Below are 26,749 nucleotides of genomic sequence, written 5' to 3'. Positions count from 1 at the left end.
ATAGATCACCACCGAGTCAGTTTCATTTAACCAACGCAGAAACTGTTGGCATCACTTTCAATGCTTGAACTTACACATTAAATCCAGACTTTCTGTTAATGTACCCATCTCAATAAATTAAGCCCAATCCTTTGCCTTATTGTGTTTGGAACTTGACAAAGCACCTTTCAGCCTTTCACCAAGTTATGTCACCTATGACAGCACCAATGTTGATATTTGAGTTACTAATATGACACATTCATGTTTGTTTGTATTTGTAGTTCTCTCAGGCACAATGGTTCTGCATACAGGTCAAAACATCTACTATTTATTTGGTCTTCTAATAGAGTTGTGCTATAGCATTTACTTATTGAAATACACATAATTATAAATTACTTTCCTTTTATTGTTCCTTTATTATACAATTAGAACATTAATATTGATTTTTTTGTAATTTGCATAGGTAGAAAATATTATCTATGAATTTCATTTCAGGAAAATAAAGGGAATGTTTAAAACTCTAGTTATAAAAGGGGATGTTGGGTCTGATAGGGTTGAGAACAGCTTCCTCCTCCTTTCAAATTGGGCCCCAAAAACTTACGTATCGGCATGCTCAGAATGAACCAAAATGGATCTTGAGCGCATCTGCAAAATTAAATCATTTATTATCACTCTTCTGAAAGATGGCTATATTTAAGTAGAGAATTCAGTGTCCTATTCAGTTTATTTACAAAGCCATGCAGGATGATATTAATAAATAGACATGTAAACAACAGCAGTGAAAAAGTACCTCATAGATGCAACAAAAACAATCTATTTTATTTGAGGGAGGCCTTGAAGAGATACATTTTTGTCTTGGTGTATCACTGAGGATACCGGCCATGGAAGCCAGGAGCGTGTTTTCTTCGTTCCCCTTCTCTGCATGATTTGAATCACAATTCCATGGTTAGGTGATAAATGGGAGGATGCTACCACTTCCTACTCTCCTTTCACATATGGAATCTTTGGGGAGCCTCTGAAAGTAGCGTGGAAGAGTCACATTTGGTTTGTGAATGAGGGTTGATATTTGGTCTTGACTCAGGAACTCTAGCTCTGGTTTGCCGTTCAGTGCCACTGCCCTGCAGGTTTGTTCTCTGGCCTGTCTGGGCACATGCGGCTGCCTGGGAGCAGTACCCCCACCCATCTGCCTACCTTACTCTTCCTCCTCCAGAATCTCCACTCTTGTCACTTTCTCAGGGAAGCCTGCCCTCACTCACCAGTCTGGTTTGATTCCTTTGTCATGAATTCCTTCAGAAGCATTTTTTCACGTGTGATCCCTTATCTCAGTTTGTGATTATTACATGCATTAGTGGTGACTATGTGGTTTATGTCTGACACCTCCTACAACTAGGTATCTTGCCTGTTTATGCTTCCCCTTCCATACTATGCTTAAGCAGAACTTGGTACAAAGTAGGCACTGAGTACATAAGTCGTTGAATGGATAAATGTTTGCCCCAAATTCCAGAAGCATCAGAACTTACTATGATTATGAATATTACTATTGTATTTGTATTCCATGCTGTTTGACAGCTGAGTCTTCTATCTGTTGAAGAGCCTGGTAACTGGATTTTGTAGAAAATGGATGAGTCAGGACAGGTGGGAACACTCAAAAGCCCCATTAATGTGGTAATTTAGGACCTCTTTTCTTCTCCAGTAACTCTGCTCCACCTCCGCCTTCCCCAAAACAAAACCCAGTGATTGTATTAATGATGGAGTCTGTGTGTGTTTAGCTGGGAGGCAGCTGGAGAACAAGGTGGAAGGGCCAGAGCCCCTGTCCCCACCCCTCAAGTGTTTAACGCACACTCACACTCGTTAAAGAATTAGTGTGTCCAGGGCCTCCCTGCATTAAACAAAGACAGCGTCAGAATAATGGTCCCTGACCGGGTGGGAATAATTTGGAGTGTGGGTAATTTGATTTCGGTTTAGGGGAAGGGGTGTGACCCAGTCTCCCACGTTAAAGTTGCTGGTGTGTGAGTGGCAGCCTTTCTTGCCCCCTCTGGGTGTGTCCGCACAGGCTTGCTCATCAGGTTGTGTCTGTGTGTGTTTGTGTGTGTGTGAGAGAGAGAGACGGGGCTAAAGTGGATCACCGTCAGCCTCTAACTGTGCACGTCCTGGGTCCGGAGGGCAGCGGGGGCGGCCTGGGGCCCGGGTCTAGCGCGCCCCGGCCCAGTGAGCAGGTGCGGGAGGCAGGCGGCAGTCTGGCCCCACTGCGGCGCGCCCGGTGCGGGCGCGGGCTGCTAGGCGCGGCTGCGGGCGGCAGGAGGCAGCGTCGGCCCAGACGAACCGCGCACGGTGATGTCAGTGGCGGCCTGGCTGGCAGCAGCCGGTACTTCCTGTATAAAGGCAGGCGGGCTTCGCTGCAAGCCCCACTAGCCAGTGTCAGCCTCTCGGCGGGAGGAGGAGCAGGGGGAGGGCTGTCAAATTCGGGAGCCAGATTTTTTTCCCTTCCCCTGGCAATCCCTTCCGCTTCCCCGGCTCCTGGCGTGACATCTGCGGACTCGGGACCTGTATGCGTGTGAGCGCGAAGGAGCGGAAGAATGGCAGTGCTCAAACTCACCGACCAGGTAGGGGGCGGCGGCGCCGGCGGGCGGGACGCGCGGGCGCGGGGCGGCGCGGAGCCCCGGCGGGGGGATGGAGGCGCGGCGCGGAGCGCGCCCGCGAGCTGTTTACTCGCGGCGAAGGGGAGGAGTGTGTGCGGCCGCCGGCTGCTCCGAATGCCGGCGGCTGCGGCTCTCCTCCCCTGCGCTGTCTCCGCCCTGGGCCGTCGGAGCTGCGCGCTCCGGTTGGGGAAGGGGCCGGCGGCAGCCAGGGGCGCTGGGGTACGGGTGTGCGCGGGTGCGTGTTGTCCGCGGGCCCGGGCTGGGCAGGGGGAGGGGAGGCTGGAGGTGCTCCTCCGGCTCCAGGCGTGCTGCGCAGCTTGGGCTCCGACAGCCTTTGCCGGCCCAGGGGAGGCTCGTCCGCGCCGCCGGGAGGAGAACGGTGGATGGAGAGGGAGGGAGGATCGCATCCTGGGACCCCTCCGCAAGCCAAGCCACGCCAAACCCGAGACCGGCCCAGACCGCGGCTCTTGTGTTGTCGGCTGTCTTTATTCGTTTGACATGACAACCTGACTTCCTCTTTAGTAGCCCAGAGGCTGTGTGTGCGTGGTGCGCGATGGGGACCTTTGGAGAAAGCGCTCTCGGTTCTGGCGGGTCTCTCCGAGGAGGAAGTGAAGTCCACCCCGGGCTCCACTCACAGGCGATGGGCTACCTTCCCCTCTACCTGTGTCCGTCAGCTTTGTTGCTTCCCTTGCTGAGACATCACTCAGAGCAGCTCTGGAGTCTTGGTTCGGAGAGGTGGGGATATTTGCTGAATCCGTTGATAGTCCTTGCTGCAGGTCTGTGGAATGAAAGCATCTTACCTTTGCGGACTCTGCTGCTCTCAGGACATTGACACTCACAGGTGCCCAACCAAAGTTGCACGACAAAACCCTTTGCAGCCTCTTCCACGAAAAAAAAAGGAAGCAGCTTACTCCCCCCGATTTCCCCCCGCCCCCCGCGCCGTTTATTTATGGATGGTGAAATGAACATTGTTTTGGAGGCTTGGTAGTCCAAGAGACAATCTTGACTTTGACATACCCGGTCAAACATGCCCGCCCTTGGTAGTAAACATCTCATACTTCTCTGGTGGGTTGCATCTGGTGCCTCGCTGTTCCCAGTTAGTATCCAGCCAGAACATCCTGCGACTTAAATGCAATCAGTAACCACTAATTTGCTCTCCTGCCTTCCAGAGTCAAAGCTTTCCCGAAGTATTTACAGCACCTCCTCCCCCCTTTTTGTAGGAGAGGGATCCCTGAACTAAAATTCATGTTATCGTTAAATTTAGCAGGAGGAGCAGCTGGTAATTATGATGAATCTGCTTGTTCCCATTGGTTCCAGAGCATTTAATAGTGTTTGTAAGTTGATATTAGGATTTCCCCCACCTTTTGGTCACATACTTTGACAACTGTTGGACATTTGCTTGTTTTAAATCTTCCAGTTTTATCTGCCTTGGTCTTGTCATCTTTGCCAGTACATGTTACTTACTGTATTTGTCTGTTATTCCTAAACCTATAAACTACAAAAAAATGCTTCCAGTAGGTGTTACGGTTATCACATACACAAAAGAATTTCGTGTAAAATTTTACAGTTGTAAGGGACCCGGAAGACAATTTTAGACCACATTCTTCATTTTTTAAATGAAGAAACTGAGATCTGGAGAATTGGAGTATGTCTTCCTCAAGGACCACCACTATTGGCCTGGGGGCAGAGACTAGCTCCTGTTTCCTGCCTTCCAGGCTCTTGTGCTTTCCGCTAGGGATGACACATCCATCTCGTCATTGGATGTGTTAAAAGGGTTACAAGAAGGCATCCTCTTCTAAATCAATATCAACACTAGTGAAGAGTATATTACTTGGTCTTAGAAAGGAAGTTATTCTTCAGGACTTTTCAGAGTAGGACCTTCAAAACTGTTTGTCTTTTAAAATATTTCTGAATATATCCTGCCCTTTCCCCAACAAACTAGTATTACTATGGAGGGAAAGAAAGAGTCGTATATCCGTCATTTGGTTCCATCACCTGATGTATAAAAGGAACTGAAGGAGTTCTATGGTTCAGGAGCATCTAAAACTTGCCAGCCTATCTTGGGGCAAACCCAGGGGAAAGCTGGGTGAGAGGTGTTCTGGGTAGTGGGCAACCACGGTTTCTGGGTGGCTTTAGGTCCAGGAAGTGTGTGGTCTTTCTTGCCTTATATAGTTGTAACTTTCAGTTTGAAACTAAATTCTTAGACGCTGGTTCTTAAACTCACCAGAGACTCAAAAACCCTTTGCTTAATCCCCTACTACAAGAGTTTTGCTCCATCATTGTGGGTAGGGAGCTATCTGCTTGGAATCCCTGCCTTACGGTTTGTGCTTAACTCTCCATTCAGCTGTTAGTAAAACAATCACATCCTAACTCCTCCCTCATCTGGTTAATGCCCAATTTGTGAGGTGAATCTTCATTATTGCCAAGGCTGTTGGATTTTTAGCTTGAGGACACATTCTTGCTCTTGATAACCTGAATCACAAATCGTCTTGGTATGTTTTTAAACGCGCTGAAAGTAAGGAGAGAAAGATGCCATTTCCTGTCCTGCTGAAACTGAGTGCAGGAGGTTGTGGGGCAATGAGGGTCGCCGGTCACGGCTTCAACAGTCAGCCCTGCACCGACATCCCAAACATGCAAGATGAGGAAAATTCCTTTCCTAACTCTGTTCTGGAAGAGTCAAAACAAAGGGATGAGGGAGAGTCAAGTGAGGTTTTCAGTCTTTTTTTTTTTTTTTTTTTACTATGAAAAGGAACTGGGAGCATTGCTACAAACAAAGTTGGCATTTAGCACTTCTGCATTTGTAACTGTGTGTCTTCTGTCTTCCTCTTCACACAACATCTTTCTTGCAGTGGTAGGGAGACCAACCATCCTGGCTTGCCAAGGACTGAGGATTCTCACAGGATACGTACTTTTGTTGCTAAACCCAGGAAAATTCTGGGTAAACCAGAACGAGTTGGTCAACTTACACAGCATAGAACACACTCACCTAGGTAATTAATATAGTAATGTAAGTTTTTTCTCCAAAAGGACATTAGGTTTATTTATATCTTTGATAAAGTGAGGTAATTTTAAGTGTGGGGAAAAAATTCTGTTCCATACAAATGTAATGAATTTTGGCTCAAGATAACCATGAAACTCTTTGCAATTTGATTTGCTATTGAACTTTTGGGGGCTGCTCTTTATGTCACATAGTTAAGGCACTGCAGTGGGGTCATATCTTCAACTTGGACCTCTCAAAAGTGTTTCAAAGTGATGAAGCCAGAATGGTAAGTTCTGTTAGATCTTTGACGTGTTCAATATGTGTTCTTATCTGGATTTGCTAGTGACAGCAGAATGCTGTCTCCATCTCTTGAGGGCTGCCTGTAGACAAACTGTTTCAGCAGGTGGCCCTTTTTGGAGCTTCCTGCCTGGAGGCCTTCTGGTTTGGTGTCCCCTTGCCAAGTCCTCGCTCACACTTGAGTCATCCATCTCCTTGCCAAAGGCAGTGGCTGGCAGCTGTGGCAGGGCAAGAAACTAGAAATCCTGTAACTTTGAAAGCAGGATTTCTAGCCGATGGTGTGAGGCCTTGGGACTGGCTGGTGTATTTTATTTGTCTGCCCTCATCCTCCTTCATTCCCTAGAGCTCTGGGCTTACAGCAAACACTGTGCTCCAGTCCTGCCTTCAGCAGAGAAGAAGGGAAAAAGAAAGGCTTTATTTTTTGGACCATTCTCTCGTTGTTTTGGGATCCAGTCACATGGTTTGGGGAGTGCACTTGAGGTCTGGTCTTTCATGGCAGACACCTAATAATGGCTTATATTTATTGTGATCTTATTGTATGCTGGGCCCTTGTGAATCATCTCTCTTAATCGTCACAGCCACACGAGGAGGTAGGTGATAGTATGCTTTCTATTTTATAGATGAGAAAACAGGACTAGAGAGGCTAATTGACTTGTTCAAGATCATACACCCAGGAAGTGATCCAGCAAGATGTCCTGCCCTGGCAGTCTGATTGCATAGGTGGGGCTCTAACCACACGGCTGTACTTTTAATAGCTGAAAGGGCAGTGCAGCCCCAGGACTCAGGGATGCCTGTTCCTATTTCCTAGGAAGCCATTGGGTGAGCTGCGCTCCTGTGCTCTTGGGCCAGACCCATTTCCGTGAGAGTCAGGAGCTGCCCTGAGACCTTTGCTCCTGCCAGACTTATGCCTGACTTATCCTGTTAGCTGCTCCATCTCCTCACCCTGGTGAATGATGTGTTGGTCGGTAGCTTGGTGATTTTTTTTTTTCTTGGTCATTAACACGTAAACTGGGATCATTATAGAAAAATCAGAAAGCTAGATAAACAAAAATAAAAACAGTTGAAACCATCTGAAGTCTCTATACTCAGAGAGAACTACTCTTGACATCTTGGTATATTTCCTTCTACTGTGTTTCCCCGAAAATAAGACCGGTCTTATGTTAATTTTTGCCCAAAAGATGCATTAGGGCTTATGTTCAGGGGATGTCATCCTGAAAAATTATGCTAGGGCTTATTTTCTGGTTAGGTCTTATTTTTGGGGAAACATGGTAGTTGTTTGTCTAGGTAGCCAGGTGAAAACTTTAAACTTTCTTCATGGTAATATCTTCCTCTTGCGTACAGAGCTGATACCTATGCTGTCTAGACCAATGACTTTTACAAATAAACGGAATTTATGCTTCTCTGAAATAAACAGTTGGCTGCTGTAGTGTAAACCCAGCAGCAGCACACAAGGTCTAGCCCTGGATTGATGGAAACTTAAAAAAAAAAAATTTCAATTTTTACTTCCTCTTTTCCTCTAAACAGAGGATAAATACAAACTCAAAAGGGCATGGTTGTTTGTGCCAGAAACAGGGCTGAAACATTCTTTAAACATATTTCTGAATCAACAATATAATGTGAATTGTTATAGGCAAACTTATAACATGAAATAATTTAAATATAGGCAGGAGCTACAGCGATGTGATAATCCTGTGCTTGCAAATTTGTATAAGCTATGGCTCTCCCTTTTTGTCTTCTCCAAAGAAAATCCCATATGGAAGCTCGGTATATAAAAGAGATTCACAAGAGTAGTGGTCCCTGAAGCCCTGTCAAAGGTCACCTGGGTTTAGTATTATTGAGAAGCCCCTTTGGATGAGAGAACTACTGGTCACTGGTTCAGTGTTTTTTTTTCTTCCCCCTGACACATCATGTACTCAAAAAACAAACAAGTAAACACATAAATGTTTGTAGATGATTAGGAGTTACATAGAATTTGGATAATTATATAATTTTTATACAAACTGGGACAAGTTTTGAGAATGATGGGTACTAGTAAGCTGGGGAAGTACGTGTGAGCCAGGACTGTCCCATGTGAACTTGGACACGTGGTCACCCTACATAGACTGTTTGCTTACCTCAGGCTAGTAGTAGTGAACTAGTTTGACTGGTAGACCAGTCACTCTCTTTCGAGTCAGATTTACACTGGAGCAAGTATTGCACAGATTGTTTTATGACCGTGTGCAAATCCACAGTTGGAAAATGGCTTCCATCTCACACATCAGTTCTGTCCAGTGGGTCAAAGGGTTGCAGGAGCAATATGTCGAAAGGATTCTGGCTCTTGCAGCTGAGGATGGGGGCAAATGTAATGATTGATTATCAGTGTGTGCTGTGGGTAGAAGATAAGGCAGAGGTGGCATATGTTGTGCATTAACCAATGCTTCCCAAGTCAGATTAACCTCTGTGGGCTTCAGGTTCCTCTTTGTAAAATGAAGAGGTTGGACTGGGTGCCTTGGGTGCCTCAGCTCCACCCTCTCCCTCTGTGACTCAGCCTCTTTTGGAGGGGTGCACTCTTCACATGGTTTGTTCTGTAGTCTTTTGCACGACTGTGGCCATGGAGGGTGTATTTGCAGATGAGCTCTAATTTGGCTCTCCCAGTAACAAAGTTAATCAGTTAACTTCAGGTGCCAGAAGAGGGTTGGAACCAGTGTCAGTTGATTGAGGAACTGATTCCTGCCCTACTCCCCCTTTATTTTACAGATAATCCAAGATTATTTTATAAATTAGTTGGATAGACTAAAATTTATATAACAAATGATCTTATATTGTATTCTTTTATAGAACAATTTTATTGATTAGTCCTGTACTGACCTTTTACAACACTGTACTTGCCTTCTGTCTGCCTGTCATCGGAGGTTGGGAGAGCAGGCATGTTCCCTTATCAATGTACATGCTTGTAGAAAAGTTGGTAGCCCAAGAGGTTGAAATGAATGATTCACGATTAGTTTTTTAAACTATGACATTCATAATTTTTAAGGATCCTTTCCCTTGACTCCCTTTTTTGACAACTGAAAATTTATCTAATATTCTATTTAATTGGACCAAGCAAATAAGAAGTAAGTAGACCACCTTTGGGCTGTTTCAGGCTTTAATAAGCCAATACTTGCTTGTATTTCTTGGTTTTCATGTATCTGTAACCCCTCTCTCCCATCCTCATGCTTCATGAGTATCCCTGGGTAACTTTCTAAGATATCTTTAATACCGGGAGACCATTTTGCCCCTAGGGAAACTCTTCTTAGTAAAATTAGAAAGATTTGTGGGAACATCGGAGGCCTAGACACGAAAAGTTAATTGCAGTTCTAACCTGTATCTCAAGGTTTTAATGTTAAATTGCTTTTGTGTGTTTAAAAAATGACTCTAGATTGGGAATCAGAAGTCCTGGATTCTACTCAGGTTCTTTTTCTAATAGTTGTATGGCTTTGGGCAAGTTCTGGCCTTAGTTTCTTTGCCGGTAAAATGGGAGTGGGTCAGTGGAGAATCATCTAAATTCTTTTAAGCTCTAACATTCTAAGCGAGCACTCCAGATACCTCATTGAATAGCTCAGTGTCGACCTCTTCTCAACTCATGGAATCTGGTTTCAAAAAATAAGTGCTTTTCATGAACTTCTGATTTCCCACCCAGTGTGGTGGTAGCAGCTGTAGAATTGACCAGGTCTGAGAAACACACCTTGAGTTTTGCCTAAAGGGTACTTTCCCCAAGAATATCGTCTTCTAGGATTTCCAGGAGCTAAGTATTGGGGACACAGGACCCCTCTGGGTTTTCTCAGTGTGGCCCCTTTAGAGTCTCCTTGAGCCTCTTTCAGAGCAAGGGGAGCAAACCTTGCAGACCCCATGTTTGTTGTGATCTGTGGTGAGCTGGGGCCCACCTTAACTTTTCTCTGAAGTGCTGCTTTAGAAAATGGCCTGGGTTCTCCCCATAATCCTGTTTTATTTAACTCCACAGTAACATCTGGGTCTAGCAAGTCTATTTCTCAACTGTTGGCCCCAGAGATTGGGTGCAATTGACAAAATGACCACAAACTTTCTCAAGGAGGGAATTCCTACATGCAATCAACAGTCTCTGGGAGGGTAGATATGCTCAGTCTGTGGAGGAAACTTGTTTTGGTATCTAAGACTGTCAACATGAAGAGAAAGAGGAAGTGAGCACAGGAAAAGTGTCAAGACAGAAGGCCAGGCAGAAATTCAGGTCAGCTGGGACAAATCAACCAATCAATTATTATTAAACAACGACCTCCAAAAGAGGGGATTGCCTCTATCCCAGAGATGAGCAAGATGGCTTATTGAGTTTGGTAAAGAAAATTTAGGATTCATGTTTCTTTGAAAAAAACCACTTCAAATTTTTATTTTTAATATAACATCCTAGTACTATTAACCTCTTTTAGCTCTACTTGCCTTTTTACCATCTGGCCAAACCACCACTTGGATTATTTCAGTGGACTTCTGACTGGTCTTCCTCACCTGGTGTTAGCCCCTACACTCTACTTAGAGTGATGGATTTCAGATCATGTTGCTTCTGGATTCAAAACCCTCTGATCTCACACAGAGTAAAAGCGAGTCATACAGTAGTCCACCAGCCCCCCTCCACTCAGCCCCTCTTCTCACCTGTCCAGCCTGTCTCCTCCCATCTCTTCCTGGCTCCTTGGCTTCAGCACACTGGCCTCCTCGCTATTCAGCGGACATGCCAGGTGTACTCCTGCCTCAGGCCCCTTGCTGTTCCTGCTCCCTGTGAAGCTCTTCCCCAGATGTGTACATGGTCCACTCTTAGCGTTCTCAGACCTTTACTCAAACGTTACCTTCTCAGTGAGTCCTTTTCTAGCCCCTCTGTTTAAAATGCTCACTCTACATTTCCTGTTCTCCTTTCTTTATTTTTTCTCCATTGTACATGTCCCTTATACCATATATTTTATCCTTTTTTTTTTTTTGGAATAAAAATTTTTGTGTAGGAGAGATACAAATACCAGGGTGAAGATTTTGTTGTTGTTGTTAGCTTTGTTCAATCACTGCTGTATCTTCAGGGTGTAGAGCAGTATATGGAACCCAGCAAATGCTCAATAAATATTTGTGAAGTGAATGAAATAAATATGTGTGTATGTGCATATGTATGTGTTCAAATGTTTTTACTCATGAAGTGCTCAAACAAAAAATTTGGAAACACTTCTGTAAACAGAACTTCCATCTGTACACTGGGATATTGGATTTAAACAAAATTCAGAGAAATTTTTCTGCACCATCAAAAAATAAAAGATCACATATTGTCTTCTTTTCTGGTGATATTTCCCTTCTTTTTAAATTGGGCTTTTGGTGGTGGGGATGGGTCCCCAATGTAGTTAGTTCTGAGCAAGTTCCATTTTTTTATGGGGGAGTGTCCGGGTGACTCCAGGGCAAGGGTGATATTGACCCTATCTATATGTGAGAACAGACACTACCCCTCCTATGGCGGGTGGATCTCCTATGTATTCAAGCATTCAAAGAGTGTTTAATGAACTGCATCTCCATGGCAATGACTTCACTGGAGTCCTCTGCTCCCCCTCTTTCCGAAAAGGATAAGAACCAGGTACAATAAAATAGAAACCAGACAGAGAATTGTGAGTGAGGACACAAGATAATCCTCATGCTTTATGTGATTTAATCCTAACAACAGCTCTATGAAACAGTGGCTATTCTCATTCCATTTTACAGATGAGGGAAAGGAGATCTGAGAGATTAAGTGATCTATTCAAGGTCATGTGACTGTGGGATTTACATCTGGGCAGGTTTGACTCTAAGGTGCACGCTCTTAGCTGTTGTGCGTCTGCCTCCTGAGATAGGCGTAGTGTCACAAGGGGCCCTTTTCTTCATGGAGCTAAAGGTCTTATTAGAGAGGACATTGAATGCATTGTTCGGGGAGGGTCCTCATCAAATCTTTATTGAATACACGTGGCATATGAAACAGTTCTCAAACCCGGAATAGTGCAGGTTTAGATGACATTTTCGGGTACTGAATAGGTACTGGACTACAGGAGTCCAGAGATGGGCAGAATTATTAAGAAAGGCTTTAGGGAGTTGGATGGAGTCCAACTGATCCTTGAGGAAAGAAATGATTTAGGCAGCAGATGGAGGTGGAAGGCATCCCAGGTGAGTGACATGCCATGTACCTGTCAGGTGACCTGAGGATTGTGAATTTACTGAAGCATACAGTTCATGTTAGGAGGCAGAAAAGGAAAGGAAAGAAATATGCAAACTTGGTAGGAGAGATGTTTGTATATTAACAAATCTTTCTCACTTCAGTTCTTCTGTTGGGTACTACATGTCCTTTCCTGGAGATATAAATTAATGAGTTTGTGTCTGGACAAAACAAATTGGTTCCATTTTTTTCATAGGCATGATCTTTTAAAAATTAATTTGTAGCCCACCTTGTTCCAAAACATATTGAAGCATAAAGTAAGATATTACCCGTGGGTCCTTTTGTCTTCACAACACCCCCGACTTGAACAGAATGTTGCATGCATTACTTGTCATGTCCACATTTTGTGGACAAACACGTATCCTGCTGAAAGAGGCTGGATCATCTTCATGGTGCACGGTATTGATGGCATAATGTAGTAGGGCTGGAGATGACCTGTTTTTAACCTTATACAAATTTTTAACATAAAAAAATATTTTAAAACCCTAGGCTATGGGGAATCTATAGGAAAAAAATGATCCCATTTCTTAAAACAAAGAAAAACAAAAGAAAAAAAGCAGGAAGAAAAAGATGGAAGGAAGATACAGAGATTAAATGAGAACACGTAAACACTAATTGTAATGAGTAGATTTGGATTCTGGTGCAAACAAACTTAAAAAAACACACTTCTGTGAGACAGTTATAGACATTTGATTACTGACTGGGTATTTGATGATTTAAAATATGAATATCGTGATGTTTAAAAGAGAGTACTTAATTAACAAACTAAAAACAAAACCACTAAACCTTAGCATTTGCCCAGGGCACCTAAATATTTTAGTGACTCACTCTTTTTCGATGCCATTTCTCTCTTTATTTCTTCCCACTCCCTTTGTGGCACTTAAGGCCTCCACTTACACTTGATAGAAGATCTTCACTAGAGTTATTAGAATCTGTTTTGATTATTTGTCAGAAAAGCATGCAATTGTGCTATTTTTGTTGCCTAAGGAAATACATGTCTGAGTTAGCTGTGAGATTCACCCATCTGTTGATTTAGTTTAAGTGACCCTCATAAGTCAGATGTTTGAGCGTCTGCCTTAAAGTCACAACTTGTATGCCTTTAGGGATACCTAGATTTGGCTATCATGTAATAAATTTCAGTGCAAGGTATTTCCAGGGGAATTCACATATTAGAGTTGTCAAAAATCACTGTTACATTAACTTTTTAACCATGTTTCTATTTAAACTGGGTAGTTTTTAAAGACAGCAAGCAGTGACAAGGTCTCAGTTTTAATGACCCTTGCTGCAACGCCTCTCTTCTTACCGGAACAAGAAGTGGGTATTTGTTGCTGCTCCCACGGCTTTCAGTATTGCTTTAGCATCCTGGAATATCTTCATTTATTCCTACAAGTGTGAAAATACTTGCATATTCTTCTCAATGAAGTCCAGATTTCAGAATAAACTGTGAGCTTGAGAAATGGCCAACTGCAGCTTGACTAAATGATATTGTCATGGGTAATGTAGAAGCCAAGTGACTAGGGTTTTAGGTACTTTGGAGCCTCAGTATACATCTTGGGACCTTTGAGGCAAGTGTAACATTTAGCTGCAAATGCTCCTTTCATTAGCAGCCAAAAAGAAATCATCTTTTGAGGAGCTCTGCTCTTTAGCAAGGAATCTTATATCAAGGTTCCAGGGTACTGTATTTCTGTTTTCACAATGTTTTAAAATATTGTGGCATCTCACTGAACAATTTCCCAAAATACTACATTGGAGGGGCATCGTTAAGAAAATATTGAAGTTGATGTCTGGGGATCTGGGCTATAGTCATTTGTCTGCTCTAACTAGCTGTGTCAGTCTTCCTGTGACATAACTTCCCTTGACTGTAAAATGGGTATAACGATACTTGCTTTATGGGGAAGTTTGTGACAATTAACTGGGAAAAAGAAAAGTCTTTGTACAGCAATTGGCCCATGGTAGGCACTCAATAAATAGTCCTTGAATCTCCAGTTGGTTCCTCATTTGTCAAATTAAAGAGATTACTAGTTTTTTAGGATCATTTTCAGCTCTATGAGAATATGATTTTAATTATTTCTTTTTGTTTTAAATTTATGCCGATTTATCTGGCCTTTCTCTGTAACTTAGATAACATTGGTAGAAGGTGTTTCTGTTTGTTTCATATTTGTGTGAAATTTCCATACTTTGGTTTAAATTGTAGCATTTTGATTTCTACAACTTCAAGAGGTTCATTTTTCTTTCATTTCAGTTTTACAAATCAATTGACTTTGTTTATTTGACTGAAGAATCTTATGTTTAGATAGATCCAAGATAATAAATGTGTGTTGAAAAAATTCTAAGGCGTTTGCAGTCATTCTTGATCTAAGTTGTCAAAAAGAACAGAAAATTAGTTATAAGAAGGCCACTTCCTCTTCACAGAAGTATATAAAACCATGCCTTTTTTAGGAAGTGTGTAAGAACAAAATAGTTGATAGAGCAATCTTCAGAAAAAATCATCTTGGCAGAATTTCTGAAAAAGATTGGTGTAAAATTTCAAGCTTTGAATATATATCATAAATTTCTCTGAAAAAATGTGATTAAAAAAGTCAGATGACGGATCCTTTGTAAAAAAAAATCACTTGTATTTGGAGTTTTTTTTTCTCTTTAAACTATAGAATGCTTTTGAAAGAGGAGGTAAGTTAAATATTGTTGGATACGTGTGTGTATATTTTAATTCTAAAATGCATTTCAGTTTGAGGTTATACCCAGTTAAAGTGTAGGGCAAAAGAAAAAGGGTCACAGGAAAATGAAAATGAGAATCGGTATCTCGCTCCCCCTGCCCCCGTAATCAGAGTAGAATAAAGAAACAAAATAGGAGGAGAGAAACATATTTTAAAAAAAGAGGGAAGGAACTAGGAATGGGAGTGAGGTTGACCATGTTGCTTTCTGAGGTTCCTTAGAGGTGCTCTTAAACTTTAAGCTAAATTGGTCATCCCTGCTGGACTCTGTTCTTTAAAATAATTTTTAATGTTGATCACGGCCGGCAGCCGAGCTCCAGAGAGAGCCCTTGTTTACAATCTTAGCTGCAGAGGGCGCAGCTCACTGGCCCATGTGGGAATTGAACCGGTGACCTTGGCGTTAGGAGCACAGCCCTCTAACCACCTGAGCCACCAGGTGGGCCCCTGATAACTGTTCTTTAGCCCTATGACACTGTCACTTATTTCGTGGAGTTCCAGGATTGGAAGAACCAAGGTAGAGGTTGTTACTTAAGGTGCAAAAGAAATGACCAAGGCTCTGTACTTAGCAGGCTGGAAAGAATCAGGCTGATGTGTTATCTGGCCCATCCTGTGGGTCCTCACTGCTGATACAGAACCTTCAGAATCAGTGTAGTGACCAGCGGATAATAAATTATTTTATACCTTTGGAAGGCAGGTTTTGGAGGCTCCTAGTAGCTAGTTTCCCAGGTACTAGTAATTAGTTTTCTAAACTAGTAACTAGTTTACTATGATATCTCTGATTTTAAGCACACCCTGCCTATCCTTGTGAGTTGAACTCAAAAAGAACATTTCTTCATCACTACTTTACCTTTTCAATTAGCCTTTCCAGAGATCTAATTCTTACCTCCATTTCTGCCACGAATTGGCTCTGAGACCCTGGCCTGTCAGTACATCTCTCTGGGCCTCAGTTTTCTCTAAGAAATGAGGACATTGGCTTAGATGAGCTTGCAGCTATGCCAGTTTTCTATGGCTCTAATCCAGAGGATGGCAGACCACGGTCCACAGGCCAAATCCAGCTCGCTCCCTGGCCTGTGAGCTAAGAATAGTTTTTACATTTTTTAAAATTGTTTCTTTCGTTTTTTTTCTTTTTAGTTTTTACATTTTAAATGGTTGAAAAAGATCAAAAGAATGTTTTGAAATTCATGAAAATTATCTGAAATGAAAATTTCAGGGTCAATAAATAGAATTGTATCAGTACACAGCCTCCCTCATTTGTTTATGTAATGTCTGTGGCTGCTTTTGGGCCACGAGAGTTGAGTAGTTGCGAAAAGAGCCTATATGGCCCCCAGAGCCGAAAATACTTACTCTGGCTCTACAGAAAACGTTTGCTGCCCTCTGCCCTAACCTGAGCACAGGCTTGGGACCGTATTCTGCAGAAATCAAGTGCTACACACTTACAGCCTTAGTATTACCTAAACTGCACTTTAATCTAGATTTAATTAGATTAAGATGGGAATTCTTACTTTATTATTTTCTCCAGGAGAAAGTAGAAGCTTAGTTAGCTTTCACGGTATGCTTTTAATTAAAAAAAAAATTCTTTTAAAACAATAGTTTGTTAGTAATCAGACTTTTCCCTCCCTCTAGGAATCACTGTAGAGAAGGAAGCCATATGTTTATATTTTAAATCATTTGCCTTTTAAACTGGATTTTTAAACTCCAGATGTGGACTCAGAAACAATTAAAATGTACTTTTGATGCTCTCAAAGAGCCAAGATGGGGGAGGAGATCTTTACCTCTTATATTTCAGAGTGAAACAGAAACCTTAATATTTTCCATTTCCCATGTGTGCTAAAAATGCTATTTTTAGTTTCTTTGAGTAGAGACTCTAGATTAATATGGGGATGGAAATGGCTTTAATTTTATGGAGAGCCAATTTAAAATACATTTTAAGGATAGACTTAATTATTACAAACGGAAATTATAAAGTTAAAAATAAATATCAACAGTATCTATCTAATGTTTCTTCTTATTCTAGAAAGTTCTCTCTGAAGCCAACTCTGGTCATTTCTGTGAGTTATGAGTTTGGGGGTGTGTGTGTGTGTGTGTGTGTGTGTGTGTGTAGTATCCAGTGTTCCCATCATTGTAATTATAAAGAGAGAATCAGCCTTCCTCTCTTGCACTTCCAGAGTCATTTGAGTTATTCTAAAACTCCTTTTAGGCCCTGAGTGCCTTTTGATCTTGGAAGAAGGTGGGCAACTTGAACTGGTTAGTGAGGGGCAGAAGAGAGGTCAGTCATCACATGTCATCATCCATCTAAAAGTTAGCTTCATTTTTCTCTTCTGATCTTCCAGACAGAAAGAATTAAGACTGAAGATACTGATGAAGGAGATTTGTCAAGAAGTTGAGGTAGTGTATAACTTTAGAAAACATCGACAGTGACTCAGTACCTCAGGTCTCTGAAATCCTCCAACGTTTTCAGAACAAGGTCACAAATTATCTGAGGGAGACAGGAGGCAAACACAAGAATCCCTGTTTTTCAGACGGAAAAACTGAGGCCAGTGGTTGTTACTTGGTGTGCTGACTCGTAGTGGGTGTAGAGCCCTTGTCTTTCCTGGTTGAGTCTGCGGTTCATTTCATTTGCCTGACCCGTTCTTAAACAGCACTTGTAAAGTCACGTGTCACTTCTACAGTTATATTTAGGATATAGCTTGAAACAGTATATAAACACCCTGTGATAGAATAGTGAAGTCTGCTGCCTGGGTAATTATGTGGTTGTAGTTTCATATTATCCGCATTATCCAGATTAGAATGTATCACCCACTTTCAAGTTGCTCTAGAAGAGGGAGCCCATTGTGTACAGGGCCAAAGCATATTGCCTCATGGTTCCTCTTTGGGTGAAGAACTTTGTGATACATGTACAGAAGCTGTGGAACTTCATTCTTGTTTGAAAACACTTGTAACTGGTAATAGTGCTGAAATACTAAGGCTTTCCCATGCCCTCAGCCTCCAAACACCTCCACAATGTGCTTTGTTTTCTTTTTTTAGAATTTCTCCAGAAGACTCTGGAATTGCCATCTGAAGGAAACGTTTGTCACAGAGCTGCCTAATCTTTAGACAAGTCTAAATGAGGATGTATTTAATGAGCACTTTCATTTTCTTTCTTACATGGAAGGGAGTGAGTTTCTTTGTTGAGCCTCTCACTTCTGATTTTAATCCGTTTTTAGCCCCTTGATTAGTGTGGCTTGGGAAGGTTGGAGCTAAGCCATTTATTTTCTCTTCACTTCAGGGGGAACCTGGTGGCACCCCCACTTTTTAGTCTGCAGGGCTCTGGTGAACCTGAGGGTAGGTTAGCAGTAACTGTTGAATTAATGAATGATCTAGTGCCAGTGTCTGCTGCTGTGTTTTCTCCTTCCTCACCATCCTTCCCAGTTTCTTACTATTTATCTTCTCTCCTCCTCCTAGAATCTTTGAAGACAGGAAGGAGAGGACGTGATTAATTTTTGTTATATAAATAGCCCTAGTAAAAGGATTGGTGGTGGAAAATATTGCCAAGTTTTTTGGTGACTTTTTTTTAAATTTTGTACCTATGTGTAATCAAGAATTGTATGACTGATAGCTCAGTATGTCATGACATGAACAAATCTGAAATAGCCTTCCACCTCCGTCAGTCTAGGAACTAGTATGGGAGGAAATATTTGGTTATCTTGCTTTTTTTTTTTTTTTTTATTTGCAAGATTTTAGATAGGCTTTAACTGGGACAGCTCTTTAAAGATTTGCACAGGAAATCACTGTTAATGTGGATTCTTGGATTAAAGTATCTAGCTTAGTCCCAAAAGGCCCGAAGGAGGAAGAATATGATTCCACCACTGATCCTGGGTGAACAGAAGGGAGGGCCAAGCCAGGCCATCTCATGATGCTCATGAGCTGTTCTGCAACATTTTTACCCCCAACTAACACCTCCAGAAGATTTTTACAACTATGTATCTCTTTGCACATTTTTCAGGTTGACCTCAAAAGTTTTCCATCATAAAGTTAGAAAGTTAGTAATTCCTGGTATAATGTAAATATTAATAGACTTTTAAAATGAAAAAGTTGTATCACTGTTTAAAATGTATTGAATGGAATTTAAACACTATTGTGCCCCCCCACCACTTAATAAGTACACGAATAAGCATTTCTTTAAAAGTTGGAAATTTTACATTGTTTCTTTTTTTCTTTGAACTTATACGTCATACAGAATTTTATCCAAATGTAATACATTAAAAAGAGAAACAACCAATTATCCTATGATATTTTGTGATAAAAGTCTGATCCTAAGGTATAGGAGTTAAATTTCTGGATTGAGTTTATCTTGATAACAATTCTCAACAGTTTATCAAAACATATATATTATACAGTTGGATAACTTGTTAATAAAACGTGCAAAGTAAAACAATCTTATTTGAAATGTTTTTTGATAAAGCTTTCTTTTTTAAAGTTAGTTCATGTTATGTATGGAGAAAGTAACATTTTGCTGGGATGATACAGGGGGTTGAGTAAGGAAGTTCTGAACAGCAGTATTTTGAATCTCCTTGTTCCCACGTTGGGGGTAATTCCCTCAACCAAAATCAGAATGGGTGAGAGAGGTAAGTCTACCTTTTGTCAAGTTGAGAGAAGGAAGATTGAGAAGAGGGAAGTGTGAAAAAAGTAGCAGTGTGACCCAACCAACCACAGGCTCATTATGAATGTATGCATATGGAAGCTGAAGAGCTGGAACGAGATACCCATAAAACAATCTGTGCCTATGAACCTCTTACAAAGTCTTCATGTGCTCCACGGTACGAGGTCCCTAGCATGAAGCCCACCACTCTAGGGAGGCAACCCTGGAAGAGCTGATGTCATTACGGGAGGCAGCCTTCATTCCTCTGCCCCCTGGAGTCCCATCAGTTGGCTAAGTATGGGTCACTGGGTCCCCTCAAGTGTGAATGACAGACACATTAGTCAACTCTCATAGGCAATACAGATTGCTGTGGAAAGCCTGTGCTTGCAATTTTGAAAAACCAGGCTAATATGTTAAATATGTTAATAATATGTTAATAAGTTAAAACTTTAACTTTTGAAGGTGAGGTGGAGGGACTTTTAATAAGTCTTTACATGTATTCTCACTTAAAATATTTTAACCCAAATAACATTTCTTTCATGGTATCTGTGTTTCTGTAGGACAATTCTAGTAAGTAGATCCTTGATGACAAGTTGGTTTTGTGTATGTGAATGTTTGGACAACTTGTCTCTCCAACATTTGAAACCTTATTTGATGTCACAAAGATGTCCTCTAAATATGTCGAATCAGATCTCTATGTGCCCCCCGCCCCCTGCCTTATATTTCACTCTGTGTGGTTGATTGACTAATAGCAGGATGTGAGTAATGGTGTTTGTCATTAGATTTTAAAATTTATTAGAATTTGATGTATTTGAAAGTTAATCTCTTATAGTTAAAGACCCAGATCCTGCTTTTGTAACTGATTTTTGACAAACCAGTTGCTTGAGGGAATACATCTGATGGCTGCTTTGGTTTGTCAATTCCTGAGTGAGCAAATGAGCAAACACATCCCCTGATTTCTTAAATTGAAAATAGATATTATATCTGGGTACTTGACAAAAAATGAGGTGTAGTATCTCGATATGAATTCCAAAAGGATGTATATTTGTACGTGTATGCTGAATGGATTTGCTTGGCTTTTCTGTGCAAAATTTCAACAGCATCAAAAATGCTTCTTAAAGAGAATGCTGGTATCTGATGAGTGTTGCTGGTTCCTTTCTTGCTCATCTCTAGACCAAACAGAAACATGCATCCTCTCTGCCAAGTATTCTGTGATGTCACCAGGCAGGCTCTACAGCACAGCAGCTTTTTCTTATATTTTCCTTTTCTGGTTGCAAGAGATTTAACCTCTTCCTCAACTACTTTACCCATTTTTTCTTTTCAGTTGGGTATCTAGGACATATACTACTATAAATTCTTTTTTTAGAAACGAGGTTTTATTTTTTAGAGCAGTTTTAGGTTCACAGCAAAACTGAACAAAAAGGGGAGTTCCCTTGTACTACCTGTCCCCTCGCCCCACTATTGACATCTGGAACCTGAGTGGTACATTTGTTACAGTCCATGAACCCACATTGACATGTCATTATCATCCAAAATCCATAGTTTACATTAGAGTCTACTCTTGATGGTGTGCATTCCATGGGTTTGAGCAAATATTTAATGACACGTACCCACTACGATAGTATCGTACAGAATAGTTTCACGGCCATAAAATTCCTCGGTGCTCTCCCTCTTCATCCTTCCCGCTCCCCAATCCCTGGCAACCACTGATCTTTTTTATTGTTTCCATAGTTTTGCCTTTTCCAGAATGTCATTGAATTGTATAGATGCTTTTTAAAAGCACATAATAGGATAAAGGAATTTTGGAACTTTAAGGGATCTTAGAGATTTTCCATTCTGTGGTCTTTTTCATCCTTACCAAAGTTACATATTTTTTCAACAGTTTTGAATAGAAACCAACTCATTTGACTTCATAAGCAAAAGAGTACTTTGCGTTGCTTTAAATCAAGTTAAATATTTCTGGGAGAAATAAAGAGAAGCATTAAAAAAAACAAAAAACCCAAGATGGAGGAAATAGAAAGAAATTCTTTCTGTCCTGAGGAATTCCTTAAAGAATTCTTAAGTCAACACTGGTTGCCATTTTGATAGCATTTAGGGAGATCTTTGGATTATAAAAAGAGATTGCTTTCAAGTTGAGTGAACTAATATTAAATAGAAATAAGCTAAATTTTATTGCAAGGTGGACCTGGAATCTATTGAGGTAAAAGATGATTGGAAAGGATAATGTACTGTTTTAATAGTGTCATGGAGAACTCTTATAGAGCAGCAAATGACTACCGTGTTTCCCCGAAAATAAGACCTAGCCGGACAATCAGCTCTAATGCATCTTTCGGAGCAAAAATTAATATAAGACCCGGTCTTATTTTACTATAATATAAGACCAGATCTTATATAATGTAATATAAGACTGGGTCTTATATAATGTAAGACCAAGTATGATATGATATGATATTAGTATAATATAAGACCAGGTCTTAAATAATATAATGTAATATATAATATAATACCGTGTCTTATATAATATAACATAAGACCGGGTATAATATAATATAATATAATATAATATAATATAATATAATATAATACTGGATATAATATAATATATTACCAGGTCTTTTATTAATTTTTGCTTTAAATGACGCATTAGAGCTGATCGTCTGGCTAGGTCTTATTTTCAGGGAAACACGGTATGTAGCTAACCAGCTGCAATGGCCAAATGGAAGTGTTCTCTTTCTTGTGCCAAACTGGCCAGCTTGCTCCTTTACTTTATAAACTGGGGTGGTAACGCTATTAAACTCACCCAGAGTTAGCTCTGAGGCTCAGGCATTTTGTGTGGGAGATGAAATGGCTGAATTGCTTACACTAGCGCTCAGTGGTAAAACTGGCAGCCTTGATTTTGTCACAGGATATTCAGAGATGATTACACTGAAATCTCTCTCTCTTCCCGCCCGACCCCCAGAATCTGATACTATATCATTTTATTGATTTCTTTAGGGTTCTGTGTCAGCCACACATAGGGTTTTGTGTTTTCTTCCTTTTCCTTTTTCTATAATCTGTTTAACCAGGGTTTATTTTGCAGGAACTTGTGATGGGGGTATGCCCAAGGCTGACAAATAGGCCAAGTCTTTGGGGCTGTGACACTAGGCTGTTAATAGCTTAAGAGGCTCTTGGTTATGGAAATCAGTCATAAAGCCACAGAAGGATTTAGCTTCTTGAGAAAGTAAAAATCTACTTAGCATGTTTATGAGAAAGGAGTGAGAGTCATTACTCCATTACAGCCAAACATTAAAGCTCCAACATCCAACTAGAATATTTCCCATTGCTTGGCAAGTTGTTTTAACCCGTGCCTTCCCACACTTTGAACCTGTTTGCTTCCAGTTGCTTCATCACAGGCAGGCTGCTGTGTATGGATCACAACCCAGAGGAGGAACAGGTGGAAACTCGATGCCACAGGTAGCATTTTATGGCATCAGACATGCTCCATCCACTAATTCTTGTCCGCCATACTCCTAGCCACATTCCTGCAACAGGAGGGTTTGTGACACTTGTTGATAGACAGTGTGACTCACCAGGAGCCACAGGCCTGTGTAGCTCAAACACCCTAACTTTTCATCATTTCCTGCAGAGTGTGTTGTAGGTAGGCTGAAGGATTTGATTAGAGCCTGGTGGGTGATACTCAGACTCGCTCAGGGATAAAGCTCCTGGGTTAGCTTTGAGGTACTATTTCTTGGAGTGCCACAAAATTGGAATATCACTACTTCTGTCATGTGAAAAAGGCCATGCTTAACTAGGTATGTAGAGCAGGTCTTCAAATTTAACAATTTAAAATTGTTTAAGGAATCATCTCAACCAGGTATGTAGTGCATGCTTTACTCAGTATGTAGTGCAATCTTAAAATTTAACAATTTAAATTTTTTTTTTTTAGGGGAACAGGACTTTTTATTGGGGAACAATGTGTACTTCCAGGACTTTTTTCCAAGTCAAGCTGTTGTCCTTTTAATCTTAGTTGTAGAGGGTGCCATTCAGCTTCAAGTTGTTGTCCTTTCAGTCTTAGTTGTGGAGGGTGCAGCTCAGCTCCAGGTCCAGTTGTTGTTGCTAGCTAGTTGCAGGGGGCGCAGCCCACCATCCGTTGCGGGAGTCGAGGAATTGAACTGGCAACCTTGTGGTTGAGAGCCCGTGCTCCAACCAACGGAGCCATCCGGGAGGCAGCTCAGCTCAAGGTGCCCTGTTCAATCTTAGTTGCAGGGAGCAGGGCCCACCATCCCTTGCGGGACTCGAGGAGTTGAACCAGCAACTTTGTAGTTGAGAGCCCACTGACCCATGTGGGAATCGAACTGGCAGACTTTAGAGTTAGGAGCTTGGAGCTCCAACCGCCTGAGCCACCGGGCCGGCCCTTAAAATTGTTTAAGGAATCGTCTTTCTAGAATTTTTTTTAAACACACACACATAGTTTTTGACTATGTGTTACCTTACTTTCTTGTTAGAACATGTGGTGGTAGGTGCTAACGGTTAAATAAATTAATGGGAAATTGACAAAAGAATAAATGCCATATACATATAATTTATTTTCCTTCTAAGACTTGGGAAAAGGACTCACTCCATCATTTTGATTTTCATGGTGAGGCAACTTGGACCTGGTCATAAAACATGGATGTCCTGAGGGATGATAGTTGGAAACTTCTAGACCAAAATATAGGGAAAACTCAGATAAATCCTGTTAGCTTGCTGGAGGCATAAGGGACCCTTGTTCATTCTCCTTCTGCAGTTCTTTGATGTTGCTGGCAAATGAATTTCACTCAAGTGAGTCCATCTCTTAATGTCACTAGACAGAGATGTCTGTCCATCTTTGGAGGTACTTTGGGAGATGATCTTATACCAGATGAACATGTTATATTCTTGTTCATATGAGGCCTGATGCTTTATTTTATCCAGAAAAAAAAAAGAAGATATTTCAATATTGTAAATTCTATTAAAGGATTCTAGTTTTAGTTTCCCTATACCTCTCAATCTAGCCAAACGGACAATGTTCTGGACCTTTTTGGGAAATAGTTATTTAACTTTCTATTATTTTCTTCCTCTTGGTGAGGAAGAAAACTTACTTAAAACTAGAAAACCATTGTCACCCCTGTATAAGGCACCAACCCCTAGATACTTCATATCAAATTTCTTTCGAAGTTGTTAATGTCAAAACCAGCAATAGGGGGCTGCCGATGGCTCAGTTGGTTAGAGCACGAGCCCTCAATTGCCGGTTCAATTCCCATATGGGATGGTGGGCTGCGCCCCCTGCAACTAAGATTGAAAACGGCGACTGGACTTGGAGCTGAGCTGCACCTTCCACAACTAGATTGAAGGACAATGACTTGGAGCTGATGGGACCCCAATAAAAATTAAAAAACAAAACAAAATAAAACTAGCAATAGGATATAAAGTACCTCTTTTGATGAATCTAGCAGCAGATGTGTTTGGAAAATGAGGAAATGATGTTGCTAACTTGCTCACTGTATTTTGAGGGATAATGTAATGGGGTGTAGTTTACTAGTATTTCCTCTATTAAAGGTGCAGGCAAATTTTCTTTTCCTTGGAATTTAAAATGTATATATTACTCTAAAAGCCTCCTAGAAATTTGAACCTGCTACTTGCTTGCTTATAATTTTCCCTCATTTTCTTCCCAGCAGAGGATGGACAGTTTAAATCTTGTTTAAATCCACAGTAAACTTTATATATTATGAGACTTATTGGTATTCTAAATCACTGTTCTGTCTAAAACCATGTAAAATGATTCGGATACAAATACAGGAATTACAATGTCTACTGTGTTTTCCAATGACATTTTTCATTTGGAGGGGTTAGAAAAAGAAGACAGAAGAATCTGGTGAGGGGCAGTTGCTGATGGTGTGTGTGTGTGTCTTGAATGCTAAACTTAGCCGTTTATGGTAATAGGCTTATGCAGTGTGTGGCAGTGTGTGTTTAAGAGTTTGAGGATGAGTCTGGCATTTGGATATAGGTAGTTTCGTTTAAGGAGGTCTAGCTGGAGTTGAAGTGGTTTCGATGTGGTATGATGAGGCCCTGGGAATGGGTGGCAGTTCTGAGGGCCACTTGGGATGTAGAGAGGTAAAACAGAGGAGGTATGATGCTTGGAATTTTAGGAGGTTGGGAGAAAAGGGAGTGAACCCAGCTTTTTACCTTTTTGACTTTTAGGGAGGGTGAAAATGAACTATCCGAAAGGGAACGAGCAATAATTGACATAGATGGTGGTTAAAACCATGGACATGGGGTTTCTCCAAGTGAGAAGAGAAGCCAGAGGGATAATTAGTGAAAGGACCACCTACTTTTGTAGGCAGAGGATACACTATAGGATTCTGCTTTTGTGAATTAAAAATATAGCAGCTTCCAGATTATTAATTTGCAAATTAACTAGTGGTGTTCAATGTTTGTTTATAAATGTTTATTTTATAATTCTTTTAGAAAAGTCACTTGTAGATTTTTTTTTTAGAGCAGGAAATATCATAGGAATACTTTCATAGAAGTGTTTTTGTGTATGTAAATTTCTAAGCTTCACTTAAATTATCCTCTACCCACAGGAGAGATTAATTTCTCTTGCCCGAGCCTGGAGACAAGTGAGAGAAATTGATGACCTTTGTCTCAGAACTTGGTTGCCCTTCTTCGATACAGCCCAAGTGACACCAAACTGTACTAGTTAAATTTTCTTACAGTGAAGCCTGTTAAATTACAAAGGCCCATTATGATGATTCCCCTAGGAACAAACAAAATGGAATACAGTTCATTTTTCCACCAACAAATATTTATTGAGTCCTGTAAAATTTGATGCTAGACTCTGGGCAGAGCTCCTGGATACATCTTTCTTTCTTTTTTTTTTTTTTTAATTTTTTTAATTAATTTTTTAAAATTTATTGGGGTGACAATTGTTAGTAAAATTACATAGATTTCAGGTGTACAATTCTGTATTACATCATCTATAAATCCCATTGTGTGTTCACCACCCAGAGTCAGTTCTCCTTCCATCACCATATATTTGATCCCCTTTACCCTCATCTCCCACCCCCCACCCCACACCCCCCACCCTGATACATCTTTCAATACCTGTTCTACTGAAATTTCAGTGTTAATCTCCATGTTTCCATATAAAGCAATTCAAGTAAAAAATTAATAGTGAAACAATTGCTAACATGATGTGTCTTTATAATTATAGTATTTGTTTCCCACACGGAATAATTGTATTCTTAATTAGAAACCCAACTATTGAAAGTACAACAAATTAATAGGTATCAAGATGACAATAATTATCAAATAAGTATATATTTTAAT

At 40.9% G+C, this 26,749-nt stretch overlaps 1 protein-coding gene across 4 annotated transcripts in view; it reads left to right on the top strand.

Moving 5' to 3' along the window:
• Positions 1–2,339: 2,339 nt before the first annotated feature.
• ANKRD44 (ankyrin repeat domain 44) overlaps positions 2,340–26,749 on the top strand; it is a 289,820-nt gene continuing 265,410 nt past the window's right edge. For 2 of the 4 annotated variants that reach the window (XM_088794450.1, XM_088794447.1), the window contains exon 1: positions 2,340–2,582. In XM_088794450.1, coding sequence (XP_088650576.1) covers positions 2,556–2,582 — 27 coding nt within the window. In that variant the 5' untranslated portion in view covers positions 2,340–2,555. The remainder of the gene's footprint in view (positions 2,583–26,749) is intronic. The other 2 variants (XM_088794444.1, XM_088794441.1) reach the window with 1 other exon arrangement.

Source organism: Rhinolophus sinicus, chromosome 17, assembly GCF_057876585.1.
Source record: "Rhinolophus sinicus isolate RSI-liver-muscle chromosome 17, RSI-T2T, whole genome shotgun sequence".
Lineage (NCBI taxonomy): Eukaryota > Metazoa > Chordata > Mammalia > Chiroptera > Rhinolophidae > Rhinolophus > Rhinolophus sinicus.
Note: the sequence above shows the minus strand (reverse complement) of the source record. Positions and strands in the feature narration are given on the sequence as shown.